The 19745-nt window shown below is 36.4% G+C and overlaps 1 protein-coding gene across 1 annotated transcript in view; it reads left to right on the top strand.

Moving 5' to 3' along the window:
- The window catches only part of HERC1 (HECT and RLD domain containing E3 ubiquitin protein ligase family member 1), a 174190-nt gene that overhangs the window by 120027 nt on the left and 34418 nt on the right, over window positions 1-19745 (top strand). The window contains exons 40-54 of the mRNA XM_079769878.1: window positions 1692-1852; window positions 5373-5489; window positions 5691-5922; window positions 6917-7041; window positions 8042-8262; window positions 9211-9479; window positions 10223-10275; window positions 11010-11210; window positions 12199-12373; window positions 14422-14692; window positions 14828-15041; window positions 16175-16380; window positions 17362-17489; window positions 18581-18708; window positions 19515-19715. Of these exons, the coding sequence (XP_079626004.1) occupies window positions 1692-1852; window positions 5373-5489; window positions 5691-5922; window positions 6917-7041; window positions 8042-8262; window positions 9211-9479; window positions 10223-10275; window positions 11010-11210; window positions 12199-12373; window positions 14422-14692; window positions 14828-15041; window positions 16175-16380; window positions 17362-17489; window positions 18581-18708; window positions 19515-19715 (2702 nt within the window). The remainder of the gene's footprint in view (window positions 1-1691; window positions 1853-5372; window positions 5490-5690; window positions 5923-6916; window positions 7042-8041; window positions 8263-9210; window positions 9480-10222; window positions 10276-11009; window positions 11211-12198; window positions 12374-14421; window positions 14693-14827; window positions 15042-16174; window positions 16381-17361; window positions 17490-18580; window positions 18709-19514; window positions 19716-19745) is intronic.

The raw sequence follows: 19745 nt of genomic DNA, 5'->3' as shown, positions 1-19745 counted from the left end.
TTCTGTTTGCTTCAGTTTGCCAGATGTATACACAAACCAAAAACCTTGAGAGAAGATCTCTAGGGAGGGGCTATTTTGTGAGCTTTCTTACCTAGGGCTAAAGTGAAATAAAGGAAAGGAAAATGAATAGTGTCTTTTTTTCTTATTTCTTTTTCCCCTTCTATTAATTGACGGGTCACTATTATTCCCCAGTGTGTAGATTGACTTCCTAGGTAGAGTGGCTATTATTGTAATGATTCTCAGTATTTGGTGATCACAAGAGCTACCTGGGAGGCTTTTTAAAGCTCTGGGGATGTATTCCCCAAGTCTCTCACTAGGTCTGGTGGGGGCACATAATTTGCATTTGAATTGTTTCTTCAATAATTCTGACACAGTGGCCACACATTAAGAATTATTTCTCTGGTTTAGGGCAGAAAGAGCACTAATCCTAGTAGCTACCATTGCCCAGTCCCCACACATCTCCTGCCTCTTAGCTCTCTCACTTAAGTAACACAGATCCAGGAGGTGCTTCTGTTTAAGAAAGCAAGAAGAGAGAAATGGTAGAATATTCTAGTATGGTTTTTAATTCCTCCAGCAATTAATAGAATTCAGGGCATCCATAGAGGATCAATAGCACTGTGACTCCTTTTGCCTTTCAAGTTCTGTAGTGTAGGCATGGGATTCAGTGGTATAATAATGCTCCCTTGCTCCCAGAGGCATTCACCAGGTCTTGTGACTCCTCCTTTCTTCTTAGTCTTTGTTTTCCTATTATTGACTGGGACTTTATTAGAGCTGCAATTGTGTCTGCCTTCCGAATATCATTTAAAGTGAGAAAAATCAGGGAACAACTGCCTCTTACATGAATATGATCTTACCACAATTATTTGATTGCGTCGACAATGCTTTCTTTGCTTAAAAAGTTATTAGTTCTATTGAACAAATCAAAAGAGCAGTCAGCGAGGAGCTTCCTGGACTTTCTTCTTTACCCAGTGTCTGCCTTCTCAGCCTGAGGGATCTGCCTCTCTATATCTTGTCCGCTTTACACAGCTGGTATCGCATTCTTATGCTATATTTCAGTTGTGCTGGGTGACTGGGCAGTTATCTTTTCTTTCTATAACTTACCTATAGATTATTACATTGAATCCATGTGAATAATTTCATGGCTAGCTAGTGAATTTATGTTTGAAGTAATTGTAAGTTATCTATCTTTACAAGTATTTTTATTCTGTAACTGCTGTATGCCTGTCAAAATATCCCTGTCATTTTGGTATTATAGTAGAGGAAAGCTCCCTGAAGACAGGGATTTAAAAAAATGTTTTATTAATCGCTATATTCCCCCACATGCTATGTTATTGGCATTTTGCTGAACAAATGAAAAGGTATTATTACTTGTATAGATTACTTTGTATTACTTGTATAGGTTATCTTATGAGATAGTGATTTTTAAAACTGTGGAGTCTTCCTCACCCCAATTAATTATAGATAACTTGTGTAGTTTTCCAGGTCACATATTCTTTTATAAGACTGTGATGTATATACAGGGTGGAACAAAAGTAGGTTTACAGTTGTGAGTATGCGAAAGAGTTTATTCTTGTATTATTATTTATTAATTATTACATTATTTTCCATATGAACAACTATAAATCTACTTTTGCCCACCCTTGTATTTTGTAATTGGATTTTTATGCTAACTATTGTTGTTTTCTTTAAAGGCAAATGTTCTCTAGTTACCCAACTACCACTGTACTTCCCACACGTCGTGCACAGACTCCTCCAATATCATCGTTACCAACCTCTCCTTCTGATGAAGTAGGAAGAAGGCAAAGCTTAACTTCTCCTGATTCCCAGTCAACAAGGCCAGCTAACCGCACAGGTGCGTGTATTATCATGCGCTTTGACACCCAGACATCTTGACATTCCAAATGTGTGAGACTTTATCATGTAGGCATTGTGCTTTGTCTTCATGAAGGTAAAAGCAATGATTTTAATTAAGGGGGATAGTCTGCCCCATCAAAATGAGCTGTCTTCTGTATTTTGAGTCTGTAGATTGAATTATGGCTATTTGGGAGAGAAATAATATACTGTACATCAGTTATATTAGTCCTTTTTTTAAAAAAAATTTGAAAAAAGTTTTTTCAATTACAGTTGACATTCCATGTTATATTAATTTCAGGCATACAGCATAGTGGTTAGACATTTATTTAACTTATGAATTGATCCCCTTGATTTATCTAGTGCCCACCTGGCACCATATATAATTATTACAAAATTATAAACTACTAGGAGCCCAGCATGCGATTCAAAATCACACGGCGCTGCCCACCCTCGAGTCAGCGGTCTTGCCCTGCCTTGCTCTCCGGCCCTTGAAGCAGCTGCGGCCGCTGCTGATCAGGCTCTCTCCCAACGCAGGCGCGCGCCCCACCCCCGACGCTGTGTGTGCAACCTCCTCCTGTCCTGTCGACCCGTTACTGTGTCCTGGTTAATTAGCATATTTCTCTATTATAGATATAGATATTCCCTATGCTGTGCTTTATATCCTGTGACTATTTTGTAACTACCAATATGTACTTTTAAAAAATATGTATAATTTGGGGTGTGGGATGGGAATGGGGGGATGAGGACAAATATGTGATACCTTAATCAATAAAGAAATTTTAAAAAAAAGTATATTTTTACTGATTTTAGAGAGAGGAAGGGAGAGGGAGACAAACATCAGTGAGAGAGAAACATCGGTCAGCTGTCTCCTGCATACCCCCTACTGGGGATCTGAACCTGCAATCTGGGCATGTGCCCTGATTGGGAATAGAACCGTGACCTGGTTAATAAGCTGACGCTCAGCCACTGGGCCACATCAGCCGGGCCAACCTGTACTTCTTACTCCCTTCACCTTTTTCACCCATCTCTTCAGTCCAGCCTCCCGCCCATCTGGCAACCATCCTTTTATTTTTTTCTAATAATAATAGGCATTTTTAGTGCTATGAATATTCCTCTAAACACTGGTTTTGCTACAACTCAAACATTTTGAAATGCTGTGTTTTCATTTTCATTCACTTTAAAGTACTTTCTCATTTACTATGATATCTCCTTTGACATTATTTAGAAGTACAGTATTTTGTTTCCAAATTTTGGGGAATTTTTCAGATGCCTTTTATTAATTTTTAACTTAATTTCATTATCATCAAAGAACATACTTTGTACAATTTAAATTTTTTAAATTTATTGATACTTGTTTTATGGCCCAGAATATGCTCTGTTTGAAATATATTCCACGTGCACTTGGGAAAAGTGTGTATTGTGCTATTATTGAGTGGAATGTTCTATAAATTGTTGGTTAGGTCAGGTAGGTTTTTAGTATTATCTAAGTCTTTGTTATTTTGATTTTTGGTCTACTTATTCTATAAATTATTGAGAGAGTGGTGTTAAAACCTCCGTTATTGTGGATTTGTCTATTTCCCCTTTCATTGATCAGTTTTTGTTTCATGTATTTTAAAGCTTTGTCTTTGGGTCCATAAAAATTTAGTATTCTTATGTCTTCCTAGTGAATTGACCTCTTTTTCATTATGTAATGACTCTTTTTATCCCTGGTAATATTATTTGCCCTTAAATCTGTTTTGTCGGGTATAAATATAGCCACTTCTGATTTTTTTCATTAGTGTTTGGATGGTATATTTTTTCCCCATCATTTTACTTTTAACTTATTTGTGTCTTATATGTAAGTGGGTTTCTCAAAGGCAACCTATAGTTAAGTCTTGCCTTTTAAAATCCAACCTGATGCTTTCTGCCTTTTAATTGGGGTATTTAGATCATTGACATTTAGTGTGATTATTGGTATGATTGGGCTTAAATTTACCGTCTTTCTGTTTATCTCACCTGTACTTTGTCCCCTTTGTCTACTTTCTTTGGATTAAATGATTTTTTAAAATTTTATCTCCGTTGTTGGTTTATTATACTTTGTATTATATTTTTAGAAATTACTTTTAGGTTTATAGTATACACCTTTAATTGTCACAGTCTACCTTTAAGTAATGTTTTATCAATTCATGTATACTAACAGAATCTAACAACAGTGTTCTTTCATTTCCTCTTTCTCAGCCTTTGTACTTTTGTTGTTACACATTTAACTTCTACATATGTTATAAAGCCCCATAATACATTGTTATTATTTTTTCTGTAAACAGACAATTGTCTTTTAAGGAGATTCAAAAACGTGTGTGTGTGTGTGTGTGTGTGTGTGTGTGTGTGTGTGTGTGTGTGTATATTAGAGGCTCAGTGCACGAGATTCATGCACTTGGGGGGGTCACTCAGCCCAGCCTGTGCCCTCTCACAGTCCAGGAGCCCTCAGTCAGCCATCTTTAGTGCTGTTGCAGAGGCAGGAGAGTCTCCTGCTACTGCTGCTGTGCTCGCCAACTGTGAGCCCAGCTTCTGGGCTTCTGGCTGAGCTGCGCTCCCCCTGTGGGAGCGCACTGACCACCAGGGGGCAGCTCCTGTGTTGAGCATCTGCTCTCTGGTGGTCAGTGCACATCATAGCGACCCGTTGTTCCACCGTTCCGTCGATTTGCATATTACTTTTATTATATAGGATAGGATTATATTTACTCGCATATTTACCAGTTCTGAGATTCTTTATTCCTTTATGTAGATCCAGATTTCCATCTGGTGTCATTTCTTTCTGCTTGAAAGACTTCCTTGTAGCGATCTGCTGGTAATGAATTATTTTGTCTCTTGTATGTCTGAAAGAGTTTATTTCACCTTAGTTTTGAAAAATATTTTTACTGTTGTAGAATTCTAGATTGACAGGCATTATACTACATACCTGGCCTGTAATCTTCAAAGTACCTAAGGACACTGAAGAGAAACATGAAAAGTAAATAAATGCAAAGGGGATCCTAGATTGGATCCTTTGCTGTGATGAACATTACCTAGATTTTTGGTGAAACTGGAATGACATCTAGATTAGATGATAATTTTCTTAAGTTTCTGACTTTGATGGTTGTGTTGTGGTAATGCAGGAGAATGTCCTTATTTGTAGGAGTTATATATTAGTGTATTCAGGGGAGATTGTCTGCAAAAAGTTTCAGTTCAGGGGTAAAATAATTCTTTGTGCACTCTTGCAATTGTCTGTTAAGTATGAAATTTTTTGTAAGTAGGTAACTATTTCAAAATAAAATGTTTTACATTATTTCAGCAGTTTTATTTTGTATTAGCAGGTTTATCTTTATGAAAAACCGTAATCTACAACAAGTTTAGTCATAGTTATACATTTAATGAATTCTTGCTAGAGTAAATTTGTGTTGAATTTGAACTACATTAAGAAACTTATGGTTACACTGAGAACACTTTATTCATGTTATATAGTGATATTTAGGTCTTTCCTTCTCTTTCTTTTGTCTCAGCCTTGTCAGACCCAAGCAGTAGACTTTCAACTTCTCCTCCTCCTCCAGCAATTGCAGTACCCTTGTTGGAAATGGGGTTCTCCCTTCGACAGATTGCCAAAGCCATGGAAGCCACAGGTAGGATAAGTTTTTATATATCAGTATATACAGATATGAGAAACTTAATCTTATTAAGGGCAATATTTTTTAAGAGGCCATAAAGCTTGGTAAGATTTTTAACATCAAGTTTAGTTACAGTGGCATCATAACAGACACTAGCATGAATAACTAATTATTTTGCCCAAAGTCAGTATCAGACTTGCTTTTCCCCCTGTTCAGGTGCTCGAGGAGAGGCTGATGCCCAGAACATCACTGTCCTTGCCATGTGGATGATAGAGCACCCTGGGCATGAGGATGAGGAGGAGCCTCAGTCAGGCAGCACAGCAGACTCAAGGCACGGAGCAGCAGTTCTAGGCAGTGCTGGGAAATCAAATGATCCCTGTTATTTGCAGTCACCAGGAGACATACCATCGGCTGATGCTGCTGAAATGGAGGAAGGCTTTAGTGAAAGGTGAAATTCCCATCCTCCATATTTCTGTTCAGTGTGTTATAAGTGGTACCCCCAAGAGCCCCATTTGTTTCCCTTTTATAGGAGCTTCTAATGTATGTAAAGTTGATAGAGATATATGAAAAGATGGACATTTTAGTTTCAAGTTTATGTTTCTGTGAAGGGTAAGAATGACATAACCAGTTTTATCTTGAATGGATGTTTTCAGGGAAAGAAGGAAAAAATTTTATATAAAATTGATCTGAAAAGAGGAAACTGAAAAATAAAATAATTTTATTTCATATAGGTGATATGAAATACAATGTTCATTTTAATATTAGCAATTGATTTAATTAATACATTTGATGGAAATGGACTTGTAAGCCTTTTCTAGCTCTTAATGTAGATTTATATATTTTATTCTTTAGTTTCTAATATCTGTACAATATACCCTTTTTAAAATCTGTGATAATATCTAGCCCAAAATGATCTATAATATATTTTACAGTCCTTCCTAAAATCTTCCTCCTTCCGCACTTCTTAAGACTTTAAATCTTAACTTTTCATTTTTGTCCATGAAGTCATATGTATGTAATGATTTGTGCATCTTACGTAATATACAGACTTTTTCTGACAAGATTAGTAAATATTTTCGTAATTTACTTTGAAATATTTGTTTCTTTTATGCAAGGATGCACAATCACTTCAATTTTTAAGTATTTAATCATTTGGGATTTAGTTAAGGCCATTGACCTAGTTTGAATTTGAACATGTATTAAGCATCATTTCATTTTTGGCATAATTCAAAATCATAAAAATTGTTGCTCATGGCAATATGACACATTTAAAACTTAGGAGCTTTACCAGGGACAAAAGATATGTTTCAAAATTTTATAACTATATTTTATTCTCAGTAATATTTGGAGAAAAAAGTACCATCACAAGCAAGCATGCACCTATGCTTTCTATTCATGATAGTTTTTAAAAATCCATGTTGCTTTCAAACTTACACTTACAGCCCTGATAATCTGGATCATACAGAGAATGCAGCTTCTGGTAGTGGACCACCAACTCGGGGTCGCTCAGCAGTAACAAGAAGGCACAAGTTTGATTTAGCTGCTCGCACATTGCTAGCAAGAGCAGGTAATTACATGTTTCACATCCTTCTCTTGGTTATAGTATTATATACCTTGCTTTTATATTTTAAAGTAAATATAAAAGGAACAGTACAGACTATGTAAACTAATGATACTAAGTACTCAGTTCCTCCACATTAACAGTGACTATTTTTATATTATTTTCCGTGTATTTACATAGTTTCCAAAAATTGAAACCACAGTATACATTCATAGATTTATTTTTAAGTTCCCTGGGGGTGCAGAAGTACTGGTTACATTTAGATGCTGAGAAATTTCATAAATGCTCTCTGTGGTCAAGCAACTTATAACTTAAGAGTGAAGATACATATTTAAAATTTAATATTAATAGTGAAAACGAGCTGAAAAAGTACACTGTACCAAAGATGTAGGCACTGGCTTTTCTGATGTACTCTGTGGACCTTAGGGCTTCATTACTAGGTAAGACCCTAGATAAGCAAAAATAGATTTCCTCATTACATTAATAAATACTTCTAGGATTGTGTTCTGGAGGGTAAGTTATAGAGAACCTATTTTCCAAATTAAATATTAAGATATGTAATTTGTCAAAACAGAGTTTGATCCTTGAAATATTAAAACATAAATAGTCTTTCCATGTACAGAGAGAAGTTGAAACTGTTCTAAAAAATATAGGATGTATAGTTAATATACAGTATAATGAAGAGACTGATTTAAAAAAATAAACCTAAAGGAACAATAACAGCCCACATTCTTGGGTGTTTTTTTATATAACTAACGTCATGAAGTATTTTACATGGGTTATCTTATTTAAACCTATCAACAGCCCTGCCAGGTCTGAGTGCTGTTGTCCTCATTTTACAGAAGAGGAAGCAAAATTGATAGGTAAAATTTTATGTTTATAGTCTGGAATCCAATAAGTCAGCTGAGATAGGCTCTCACCTGCATGCATGGCAGTTAAGAATTGGCACAATATTCAGAATTATTTTATACATGCAAATAAAATACCTTTTTTGTTTTGTTCTGAGCGGGGTTATACCGCTCTGTGCAGGCCCACAGGAATCAAAGTCGGAGAGAAGGAATATCTTTGCAGCAAGACCCAGGGGCATTGTATGACTTTAATTTAGATGAGGAATTGGAAATTGATCTTGATGATGAAGCAATGGAAGCAATGTTTGGACAAGACCTGACCAGTGAAAATGATATTCTGGGAATGTGGATCCCAGAGGTACTGGATTGGCCTACCTGGGTGTGTGTGACTGCAGCGGGGGCTGCTCTGACTTATTTTCCTGCCCTCTTGTTTATGCAGCTTACTAATAACAGCCTTGCCTAGGGTTGTAACACTGAAAAGTTTTACATCTCATCCTGAAGTTTGGGGCTCTAATGGTTAATGTTACTTTCATACTTGCAAACTAATAAGAAAAAGTCTCTCTTTTTGCTATTTCTGTGCGATTTTATTGCTTCTCTCTCTAGACTAGATGAATAGAGCTGTATTGTGGTAATATTTGATTTTAATATCAAAGATGATTACAAAACAGGCTTCAGGTCTCAGTTGACTGCTGGGTATATAACATGGCTGCTGTTTTCACCTTGCTATCTGAATGCATGCTTTTCTCCTTCAGGTTTCATTTAATCACTGTTAATGCCTCATTCTAGGAACCAGTGCCACCTAGATCTTATAAATACCTCTATCCAGGATCAGGGTACATGGTGGGTTTGGACGTTTACATTATTTAGCATTATGCTTTTATAGCAGTGAAACTGAAAAGTTCACAGGTGTAAGTCCTACAGGAAAGAGCATCTACCATATTAGGTTAATAAAGATAAATGAATCCTAATAACTTCTTAGAAATTCAGAAAATAGGTATGCATGTTATGACTAGATTAAAGAAAAGTAATTTTCATTAGAGGGATTTTAAAAAATCATTTGAGCTGGGGCAGATGGTCATTTTTATTAACTCTCTTTTCAGTAGGGTAGTCAGTTACTTTTATTAGAGAGAGGAATGGCAAAGAAAAAACACTTTAAGATTGTATGATGTGAATTTGGATTTGAAAGAAATTTCTTATATAGCATTAATGAACATATTGCAAATATTCCAGCATATATAAATAAAATAGTTAATATCAATAATCTGTTGACCTCTTCTTAATTTTGTGTTAAATTGACTAATAATTTGATATGTAATCATTTGTGCAGCATGTTTGTGAGTCTGAAGACAGGGAAGAAGTGGTGGTGTGTGAACTGTGTGAATGCAGTGTTGTCAGCTTCAATCAGCACATGAAGAGAAATCACCCAGGCTGTGGGCGCAGTGCAAACCGCCAGGGCTACCGCAGCAATGGCTCCTATGTTGATGGCTGGTTTGGTGGTGAATGTGGGAGTGGAAATCCATACTACCTGCTCTGTGGCAGCTGCAGGGAAAAGTACTTAGCCCTGAAGACCAAATCCAAGACGACAAGTTCTGAAAGGTACCTTGAAATTGTATGGAGATCCAGTCCCTCTGAATGATAGTCTCTCTCATTAAAGACATGGGAATAGTAGCTTTTTTCATGTTAGGAGTTACTTTTTAACATTTCCTAAAGTCCTGTGATTGCTGGATTGGGAGTAGGAAGGATGGAGGAGGTTGAGGAATTCATGTTCCTGTCAGAGCTGGGGACCTGTAGTCCAGGAACAGTGGTTTATCAGCAGGTCCTTCACTGGAGTTCGTGTTACCTTTGACTTGTTGACAAATTGTGGGTAGGATCCTTGCCTTAACCTTTTGGAAGCTTATGGTTAATTTTTTTCATTGATGTTTTTCACCATATTTTTGATATCTTAATATCTTTTTCTTCATGAAAAAATAGATTGTTTAGATTAAATGAGCTTCCATTAAAATATCTCTTTATGTCCTTGAATAGCAATTAATTTCTAGTGAGTACGGTTTTTGACTATTAAAATCTTTAATGTATTCTGGAAGAGGTTTTGATTTAAAAAGTTGTAGGTGACCCAGAAACATCCCCAGTAATTATTGAAATAGTCATTGATTTTGTAAGTAAGTGTGTACTGCCTCTATATCAATGGTTTTTATTACATTAGCCCATAACATGAAATACACTTTTTTATTTTGTGTTGCTTTATTAATGACCTTTTAAAATGTTCTAATGACTTAATTTGCATTTTTGGGTACTAACTGTTTTATGTAAAAACACACTGTTCTTCATATTTGGTGCAGGTACAAGGGACAAGCTCCAGATCTAATTGGCAAGCAGGACAGTGTATATGAAGGTAGTTGTTTTGAGAGCTTCTTTATTTTACATGTATTTTTATGTATACCTCCTGCTTAACATCTGGTTACTAAAATTTACCTTCATGTGTTTGTATTTATGTACATGTTAACTTAAATTGTCCCTAGAAAGCTCAAGATAGTTTAATAGCATCGGCCCTAGTTTTAAAAGTTAAAGGAAAAGGACCTGGTTGAAATACTAGTTTTACCATAAAGTGTGAATTTCTGTGTGGCATTTTGTTTTCAAAGTAGAGGAAGTGTATATACATTTTCAATATCCTAGTTGAGGAAAGTTAAAAAAAAAAATTAAGCAAGCATCAGTTTATCTAGAGCATTCATTTACTTGAAACAACTCATTTCCTACTGATTATGGACAGGGTTAAAAACTCTTTGTTGACCCCGTAACAATATTTTTTATTAGTTGAAACCTTCATTACTAGCTGAACCTTTGCTATTGCCTTGGCTGGGGAGAAGTCAATGGGGAAAAAAGGAGACTTACGTAATACTTTTAACAATAAAGAATTAAGGGGGAAAAAAATGGATTTGACTGCTTTGACTCTCTTACCCATCTAGTCTCCCTATGCCTTAGGAGTGCAGTTTTTCGGCTCACCAGGAGATGGTGCCATAGTTCATTTTGTGGGCACTGCATCTTAGACATATCTTACAATAACCATTGCCAGCAGAATCATGTCATGTTTATATTCACATACCATACATACGTTTATTTAAATTCCAGAAGACTGGGACATGTTGGATGTTGATGAAGATGAAAAGCTAACAGGTGAAGAAGAATTTGAATTACTTGCTGGACCACTTGGTTTAAACGATCGACGTATTGTCCCAGAACCAGTTCAATTCCCTGACAGTGATCCATTGGGAGCATCAGTAGCAATGGTTACAGCCACCAACAGTATGGAAGAAACTCTGATGCAAATAGGTAAATTGACGTGCTAATTGGTATGGATTTCATAGAGTCTATATTAATTTATTTTTTAGATAAATAATAAGAAGGTAAAGGTAAATAAGAAGAAGAATAAGGATTCAACATTTTCTCACCTCATCAAGTATTTTGAGCCAGTTGTTTTAACATATTTTGAAGGTATAATATAATATTAAGGTTTGATTTTTGTGGTTTTTATGAAATAGTGAAGTGTTAAAAATTTGATAAAATATGAGTAAGATTTTTTTTAACTTTGTGATAAGAGAATCCTGAAACTGATTAGAAACTATTTTGCCAACTTTTTTTATTTAGGTGAGAGGGTGTGGTAACTTTGTTATAGGGAATACAAAATAAAGAATTGGGACAGTCTTGACCCTTTATGTGTAAAAAGCATGTTTTTAAAACTATGTCTTTTCTGTATTTGTTAATATCAGCAGATGTGATACATGAGCAAAATAAATAAAACCAAAATATTTTAAGAAGCATGTTTGTTTTATAATAGACTAGAGGCCTGGTGCATGGATTTGTGCACGGGTGGGGTTCCTAGGCCTAGCCGGCAATCAGGGCCAATTGGGGCCGTCTTGCCCAGTCCCAATCAGGGCCTGCGGGCTGAGGGGAGAGCTGTGGGAGGTTGGCCGGCTAGCCGGGGAGAGAGACGGGGAGGTTGGCCAGCTGTGGGAACGCATGGACCACTGGGGGGCAGCTCCTGCGTTGAGCATCTGCCCCTTGGTGGTCAGTGCGTGTCATAGTGACTGGTCGACCAGTCATTCCAGTTGTAACAGTCGCTTAGGTTTTTATATATATAGATTATTGACTTAGAAGTATCTGTTTCTCCCAAGGAATTTTCTGATTAACAAAGTTCCAGATGAGCAAAACACTTTGGTTTTCTGTATTTCCTTTGAAGCCTAGAACCTAGAAAATTTTCAGTAGTGTAGATATTTTTTTGCTTACCATGTTGAGAACTAAACAAAATCTTATTTTTCAGGTTGCCATGGCTCTGTAGAAAAGAGTTCCTCTGGGAGAATAACATTAGGTGAGCAGGCAGCTGCCTTAGCAAACCCTCACGACCGAGTGGTGGCTCTAAGGAGAGTGACTGCTGCTGCTCAGGTACTTCTGTCCAGAACCATGGTCATGAGAGCTCTGTCTCTTCTCTCAGTCAGGTAGGTGTTAGTTTGTGTCAAGTTATGCTAAGTTAGCTTCGAGAATATGTTAGACTGGAGTCTGGTATTGTTGGGAGGATGAGATAGAATTTTTAGAAAATTAGTATCTAGTATTAAAAGACAGAAGTTGGACATAGTCATCATTGATTGATTTGTTCAATCATTCAGTTAATACTTGGCACTTCTTAGGTAGAAAATAATGCCATTATAGTAACTGACTCAACTACAAACATTTTATTATCTGAAATAGGAAACTTGGGCTGTTGATCAATTTGGTACAAGGTAGAAATAAAAGGTCAAATGAGTTTTTCTGCAGAATTAATCAACCGTGTAGCTAAGTCAACCTGCACATTCCATTATGAAGACTTGCCATGTTCAGACATGGAGTATAATGTTAAAAAAAAGGAAGAGAGCCAAGTATACCTGAAAGTCATCCGTTTAAGAAATGGTTAAGCTAGGGTATTTAACTGTCATTGAAGATAGAAGGACCCTGAAAAAAAACTCAAAATAAGATTTAGATAAGACTACATGGTATTGGCTTAAGAATAGACAATTTGGACAGTGGTGGAGAAGAGTTCAGAAACTGACCCAAACATATAGATAAACACTTGATTTATGGATTGATTTATGAGAGTGTTTATACTGCAGAGCAATGAGGAAAGGATGGTCTTTTCAATAACCTGGGCTAAGTCAGATGGTTTACTCACATAAGGGAAAAATGAGTCTTGACCCCAAACTCACACTATAAAACAAATATTTCCAAGTGATTTTTCCATCTAAATGTAAAATGTAAATCAATAATGTTTCCCAAAGTAACATAGGAAAAATTTATTCTTGATTTTGGGATAGGCAGAGATTTCTTAAGTCACAAAAGACATTCATCATAAAGAAAAAGATTGATATATTGGATTGCATTAAAAAAGAACTTCTGTTCAGCAAAAGTCATTAAGTCAGAAAGTTAAAAATAAGTCACTAAATGGGAGAAGATATTAGCAATGCATATAACCAACAGAATATATAAAGAATTCCTATAAATCAATAAGAGAAAGACTTACCCAAAAATGGGCAAAATACAAAATAATACAAAAGAGGATCTTCAAATGGCCAATGAACATGAAAGATGAGTTGTTCAACCTCATTAGTTTTCAGAGAAATAAAAACCCAATGAGATACTACTACATACCCACCAGACTGTCTAAAATTTAAAATACTGAGGGAACAAGGTGAGCAAGGATATGGAACACTTAACGCTCTCATACACTGCTGGTGAGGAAATAAATTGGTACAACTACTTTGGAAAACTGTCTGATAGTACAGTACCAACTGAAGGTGAATATAAACATATTCCATGACCCAGAAATTCACTTCTGGGTATACATCCAACAGAAATGCTTACATATATACACCAAAGACATAAGCAAGAACAAACACAGCAGCACTATCATAATAGCACTGTGCTGGAAATCACCTGGTTACCATCTGTATGGATAAATTGTGGTACATTTTATTTATACATCAATGAAAATGAATAACCACTGCTGTGATGCAACAACATGGATGAGTCTGTTACAAGCAGTGTTGAACAAAAGCCGGACACAAAAGAATACTTTATTATACAAAGTTCAAAAACAGGTGAAACTGACTTACGGCTTTAGAAGTGAGGATAGTGGTTACTTTAGAGGGCCTAGTGACTGAGAAGGGCCCAAGCATGCTTCTGAGGACCTGGCGATGTTCTCTTCTTGATCTGGAAGTTGCATGGGTTTGTTCAGTTTGTGAAAATTCATGATTTGTGAACATTCCTATATGTTACACTTCAGTAATTCAGTTATTCTTCAAGTATACATCAATGTATTTTTTTTTTAAGTTTCAATAACAGTTTCTAGCATACATAATATTTTTGGACATCTCTTAGGAAATGTATGATTAGTGATAGTGCAGCTTGCCTTTAATTTTGTTTTTCTGTACTGTGGATGATATGCAGGGCTCCAAATGGTCCCTTAAGAAAACTTTTATCTTCCTCCATCTGAAGTGTTTTCCTTTCCTGGCAGTGGTTCCAGTTGTAGCCTGGCTGCTGGTCTTGAATCTCTGGGGCTCACAGATATCCGAACGCTGGTTCGATTAATGTGCTTGGCTGCAGCAGGGAGAGCTGGCCTCTCCACCAGCCCTTCTGCCATGGGAAGCACCACAGAACGCTCACGAGGTGGGCACAGCAAAGCCAACAAACCCATCTCTTGCCTGGCCTATCTGAGCACAGCAGTGGGATGTCTGGCATCAAACACTCCTAGCGCTGCAAAACTCCTAGTGCAGTTGTGTACACAGGTAAGCTAGTTTTCAGTGCTTTTCTTGTTGCATTGCTTATTTCTAACCAATTCTTAAAAGAGCCTTTTGAGATAAAATCGTTGTTCCAAAATTATATGTAAAAATTAAACCTATTTGTTCCAATTGCCTCTTCAGAACTTGATTTCTGCTGCAACAGGTGTAAATCTAACTACAGTTGATGATCCAATTCAGCGAAAGTTTCTACCCAGCTTTCTCCGAGGAATTGCTGAAGAGAATAAGCTTGTGACCTCCCCAAACTTTGTTGTAACTCAGGCCCTTGTGGCATTACTAGCAGACAAAGGGGCCAAACTGAGACCTAACTATGATAAGTCAGAAGTTGAAAAGAAAGGTAACTTTTATACCATTTAATTTATGCAATCTTCTAATGAATTTGTATAATCTGTTTGATTCATGTTTTTTAAAATGTGTTTTTCATTGCTCTATATGGTGAATTACATAACATGTATGCTTCTTAAGTTTAGATTATAAAAGAAGTACATGAATACTTTTTCAATGTGCATGAAAATATTAGAAAATCTACCAAATTAGTCTTGTTTGATTAGATTATTTTTATTAGATTATGATTTCAGTCAACATAGATCAGTGATTTTCAACCTTTTTCATCTTATGGCATACATAAACTAATTACTAAAATTCTGTGACACACCAAAAAATATGTTTTTTGCTGATCTGAAAAAAATAATAGATATAATTTTGATTCATTCACATGGAACAGCTATTGTGTGGGCTGTTGTCATTCTTTTTATTTGACAGTCTAAGGGAAAAGATGTCAGTGCCCCTGACTAAATAGTCAGGTATTGCATGTTTTAAAAATTCTTGCAGCACACCAGTGTGTCGTGACACACTAGTTGAAAATCACTGCCATAGATAATAACCCTGATAGGTTTTCTTAATAAGATTTAGATAATGGTAGTGCTGTTTTTCTCTGTCTTAGGATGATAATGCTTTGAAAGGAGTACTTAATCACTGCTGTCTACTTTTTTTTTTTTTTTTTTTTTTTTTTTTTTTTTATCAGGACCATGTGGTCAAGAGAGATGGGCCTTAGGATCTCAACCCAGTCCCTTGACTGTCTGTTAAGGTCACTTTTGAGCAGCAAAGGCCAAATTCTTATTTTTTAGGGCATGCTGCCTTTGTCCTGGCCTTAAAATTATTTTTGCTGCATTCTTAGTCTATGTGTCCTTAGAGTAAAGACTATTTATTGATTGATGAATATAAATGTACATTTGCAGTGAATCAGATTTATTATAGAGTTTGATGAGATAAATGTTTTATTATATCTTGTATGCATAAGTTAGTGAAATGATTACTTGCAAAAGTGCTAGTTATTAAAAGATATGGGTTAACCCATTTTTGTTTGTTCACCACCACCAGCTCTCACCTGGGCATCATTTCATTATTTTGTTTAAGCAGGTTTAACTGCTCAATTGTATGCCCATCCTTCCTATGATCCTTCTGCTGTAGGCCCTCTGGAGCTGGCTAATGCCCTGGCAGCTTGCTGCCTGTCCTCCAGGCTGTCCTCACAGCATAGGCAATGGGCTGCTCAGCAGCTTGTGCGCACTCTTGCTGCACACGACCGCGACAACCAGACTACTCCACAGACACTTGCTGATATGGGAGGAGATCTCAGAAAATGCTCCTTTATCAAGTTGGAGGCTCATCAGAACAGAGTATGTATTTTGAGTCCCAAGTGTGCTGATCGCTTTATAAAATAATTTCTGCCCTTCTCAAAGAGCTCAAAGTTTATATCTCTCCCCCCCCCCCCCCCCGCTCACACCACACACACACACACACACACACACACACACACACACACACACACACAAAGTTATCAATATTTAGCTGGTAGTTGCCAACTCTCTCTGTATGTTTGTTTGATATAATATTATACAAACAGGAAAATCAGATGGTGAATAAAAAGAAAACCAAAGAAATAGCCTCACAAAAGATGAAGGCTTATACATGCAAGAGGAAAAGACATTGGCCTCACTGTTTTAATATAACCCACTGGGCCCTTGAGCAGTGACAAGGGCAGTTTAGGAAATGAAGACTGGGCTCTGTTCACTAATTTTAAAATCACTTCTTGCCTGGCTGGTGTGGCTCAGTGATTGAGCATCGATCTATGTACCAGGAGGTTCTGGTTCGATTCCCAGGCATGGCACATGCCTAGGTTATAGGCTCAATCCTGAGTACAGGGCGTGCAGGAGGCCACTGATCAATGATTCTCTCTCATCATTGATGTTTTTATCTCTCTCTCCTCCCTTCCTCTCTGAAATCAATAAAAACATATATTTTAAAAAATCATTTCTTAGTATGTGTTATTTTATAAAACATACTTGTTGCAGTATTTATACTTTATTGAATTAAATACGTTTTTAAATTAAATAAACATGTTTAGTAAAGATTTCAACAGGTTTCAGATAACTGAAATGATTTGGTGCATAATACTTTAAAGCTATACTTTAAATAGGTGTGTATTCACAAGCTAATTAGAAAAGAATGAGACCATGCCTATTGCATTATAACATACATACTTTCTTTTACAATTTAATGATAGATTTATTTTTTAATTTGATAGAACTTTTTCAAATGACAGAATCATTTGAATTAAAACTTGCTCATATATTGCTGGACATTTTCACCTTTTCTAGGTAATGACGTGTGTTTGGTGTAATAAAAAAGGACTCTTGGCTACAAGTGGCAATGATGGCACTATCCGAGTGTGGAATGTTACCAAGAAGCAATATTCACTGCAACAGACCTGTGTGTTCAACAGATTGTGAGTGTTAACGTGACCTTTCTTGTGCAACATCTAAAGTAAGAGAATTCTAAACATGCTGTATTTTGGTTGTGTTAATGTAATCAAACTGTCACTAAAATTTTTTGCAGTTTTTTTTAGAATAGTCTTACTATATATCCCCAATGTATGTTTTTAAATATTCAGAACTAGAGGCCCGGTGCACGAATTCATGCACTGTGGGGTCCCTCGGCCTGGCCTGTGGGATCAGGCTGAAACTGGCTCTCCAACATCCCCCGAGGGGTACCCGATGGCGAGAGGGCACAGGCCAGGCTGAGGGACCAACCAGTGCACGATCAGGGCCAGGGAGGGACTGCAGGAGGGCTCCAGGGATGTCCGGCCCATCTCACTCAGTCCCGATCAGCTGGACCCCAGCAGCAAGCTAAACCACCGGTCGGAGCATCTTCCCCCTGGTGGTCAGTGCACGTCATAGCAAGCGGTTGAGCAGCCTTAGCATATCATTAGCATATTACACTTTGATTGGTTGAATGGACAACCAGACACTTAGCATATTAGGCTTTTATTATATAGGATAGTATTTGGCAAATAAAATTATTAACTACCAATATCTGGAATTACTCAGAATTAAATCAAAATCTATTATCTTGCAAATAAATGTTCATTTCTGTAAAACAGTAGGCTAATATTCCATCATTCTTTAAGGATTATTTAGGAATTAGAGTAATGATATTTCTTTTGTAGTAGAATGTAGCTAGCTATAGTAGGTATTTCTTTTCCATGAACTTACCTAGAGATCAGGCAAACAAGACTCAGTGTGTTCTGAGTAGAAACCATTGTACAACCCACACAGAATCAGAATGTCTTTATTGACAAATGATGTTCTATATTAAATGGTGTATGATCTAAGCATCACTCTTTTATAATTCTTTTTTTGACATTATGACAAACACTAGAACATGTGATTGTCAAATACTGTTAGCTAAGTTGTTGAAATGTTAAGACTCTGCTATTATGTACTGAGGTCTACATGAAACCCTTACTTTAAGATTCAAAGTTTAGTTTACTTTTGGATGATGGGGATTAAAATTTCATACTTATCTATTATTTTCTAGGGAAGGGGATACTGAGGAAAGCCTGGGGTCACCCAGTGATCCAAGTTTCTTGCCTGTTTCCTGGAGTATCAGTGGCAAATATCTAGCTGGCGCTTTGGAAAAGATGGTGAATATCTGGCAAGTTAATGGTAAGTCATGTAAATACTAAAGGCACTTTTGAGTCCAAGCAATGGCTTCCCTTCACCTTGAAACTCACAGTCTGTTAATCAACTGTGAAAATCTATGCATAATATGGTTTAAATTAAAGAGGAAGTGTTCATTTCCTGATTTTCCTTTCTTGGAGTTTCAACAAATCCAATAGCTGTAAACTAAAAATTCTTTTCATGTACCACTAAATATTCAGAGTAGGATTTGAGGAGTAGTGATCACTCAATTTTCAGCTATGTATTCTTTTAAAACACTTGAAAATATTTTTATTATTTATGTGTGTTTCACTGGTAAAAATTCTTGTCAGTTTTTAATAATACCTCTCGCGAAAGTAAAAATCAGTAATGTAATCCTAAACAAAAAAAAAATAATGTAATCTTGGGCTTATCAGTATTTTGTTCATTTTTGTACATTTGAGGAATGGCTGTTCTATTTCACATATGTGAAGGACTAGCTAGCCTTAACTGTAGGTAAATTTCTTATGTTAATTTGTTTTTCAGAAATTATTAGGAAAGGACTTAAGTGATTAACATTTATACACTATTTTCCTTTACTCTTTTTTCTACAAAGTTACCATACTTGTTACATTCATAGTTTTAGAAAAGCCTATTAATGTCTTAATCTATGTCTTATATAAATGAAGGATTCTGTCTAATATTCATTGGTAGTCTATTTTGAAAATGGGGACTGCTTTGAGCTATGTTAGAATTAAGTAGCATTTATTTTTGTTCTTGTTATTGTTTTTAAGAATTAAGTAACAAGCAGTTAACATTTTCTTTCTCTTTAGGAGGAAAAGGATTAGTAGACATTCAGCCCCATTGGGTATCTTCCCTGGCTTGGCCAGAGGAGGGTCCAGCTACAGCCTGGTCAGGAGAGTCTCCAGAATTATTGTTGGTGGGGCGGATGGACGGATCTCTAGGATTAATTGAAGTTGTTGATGTGTCCACCATGCACCGTCAAGAATTGGAGCATTGCTATCGAAAGGATGGTAAATGACCAGATTTGTGTCTAGTTGAGA

This window comes from Cnephaeus nilssonii, assembly GCF_951640355.1.
Source record: "Cnephaeus nilssonii genome assembly, chromosome: 4".
In the NCBI taxonomy this organism is placed as follows: Eukaryota; Metazoa; Chordata; class Mammalia; order Chiroptera; family Vespertilionidae; genus Cnephaeus; species Cnephaeus nilssonii.
The sequence above is the reverse complement of the archived record's forward strand: the minus strand, read 5'-3'. Positions and strand labels throughout refer to the sequence as shown.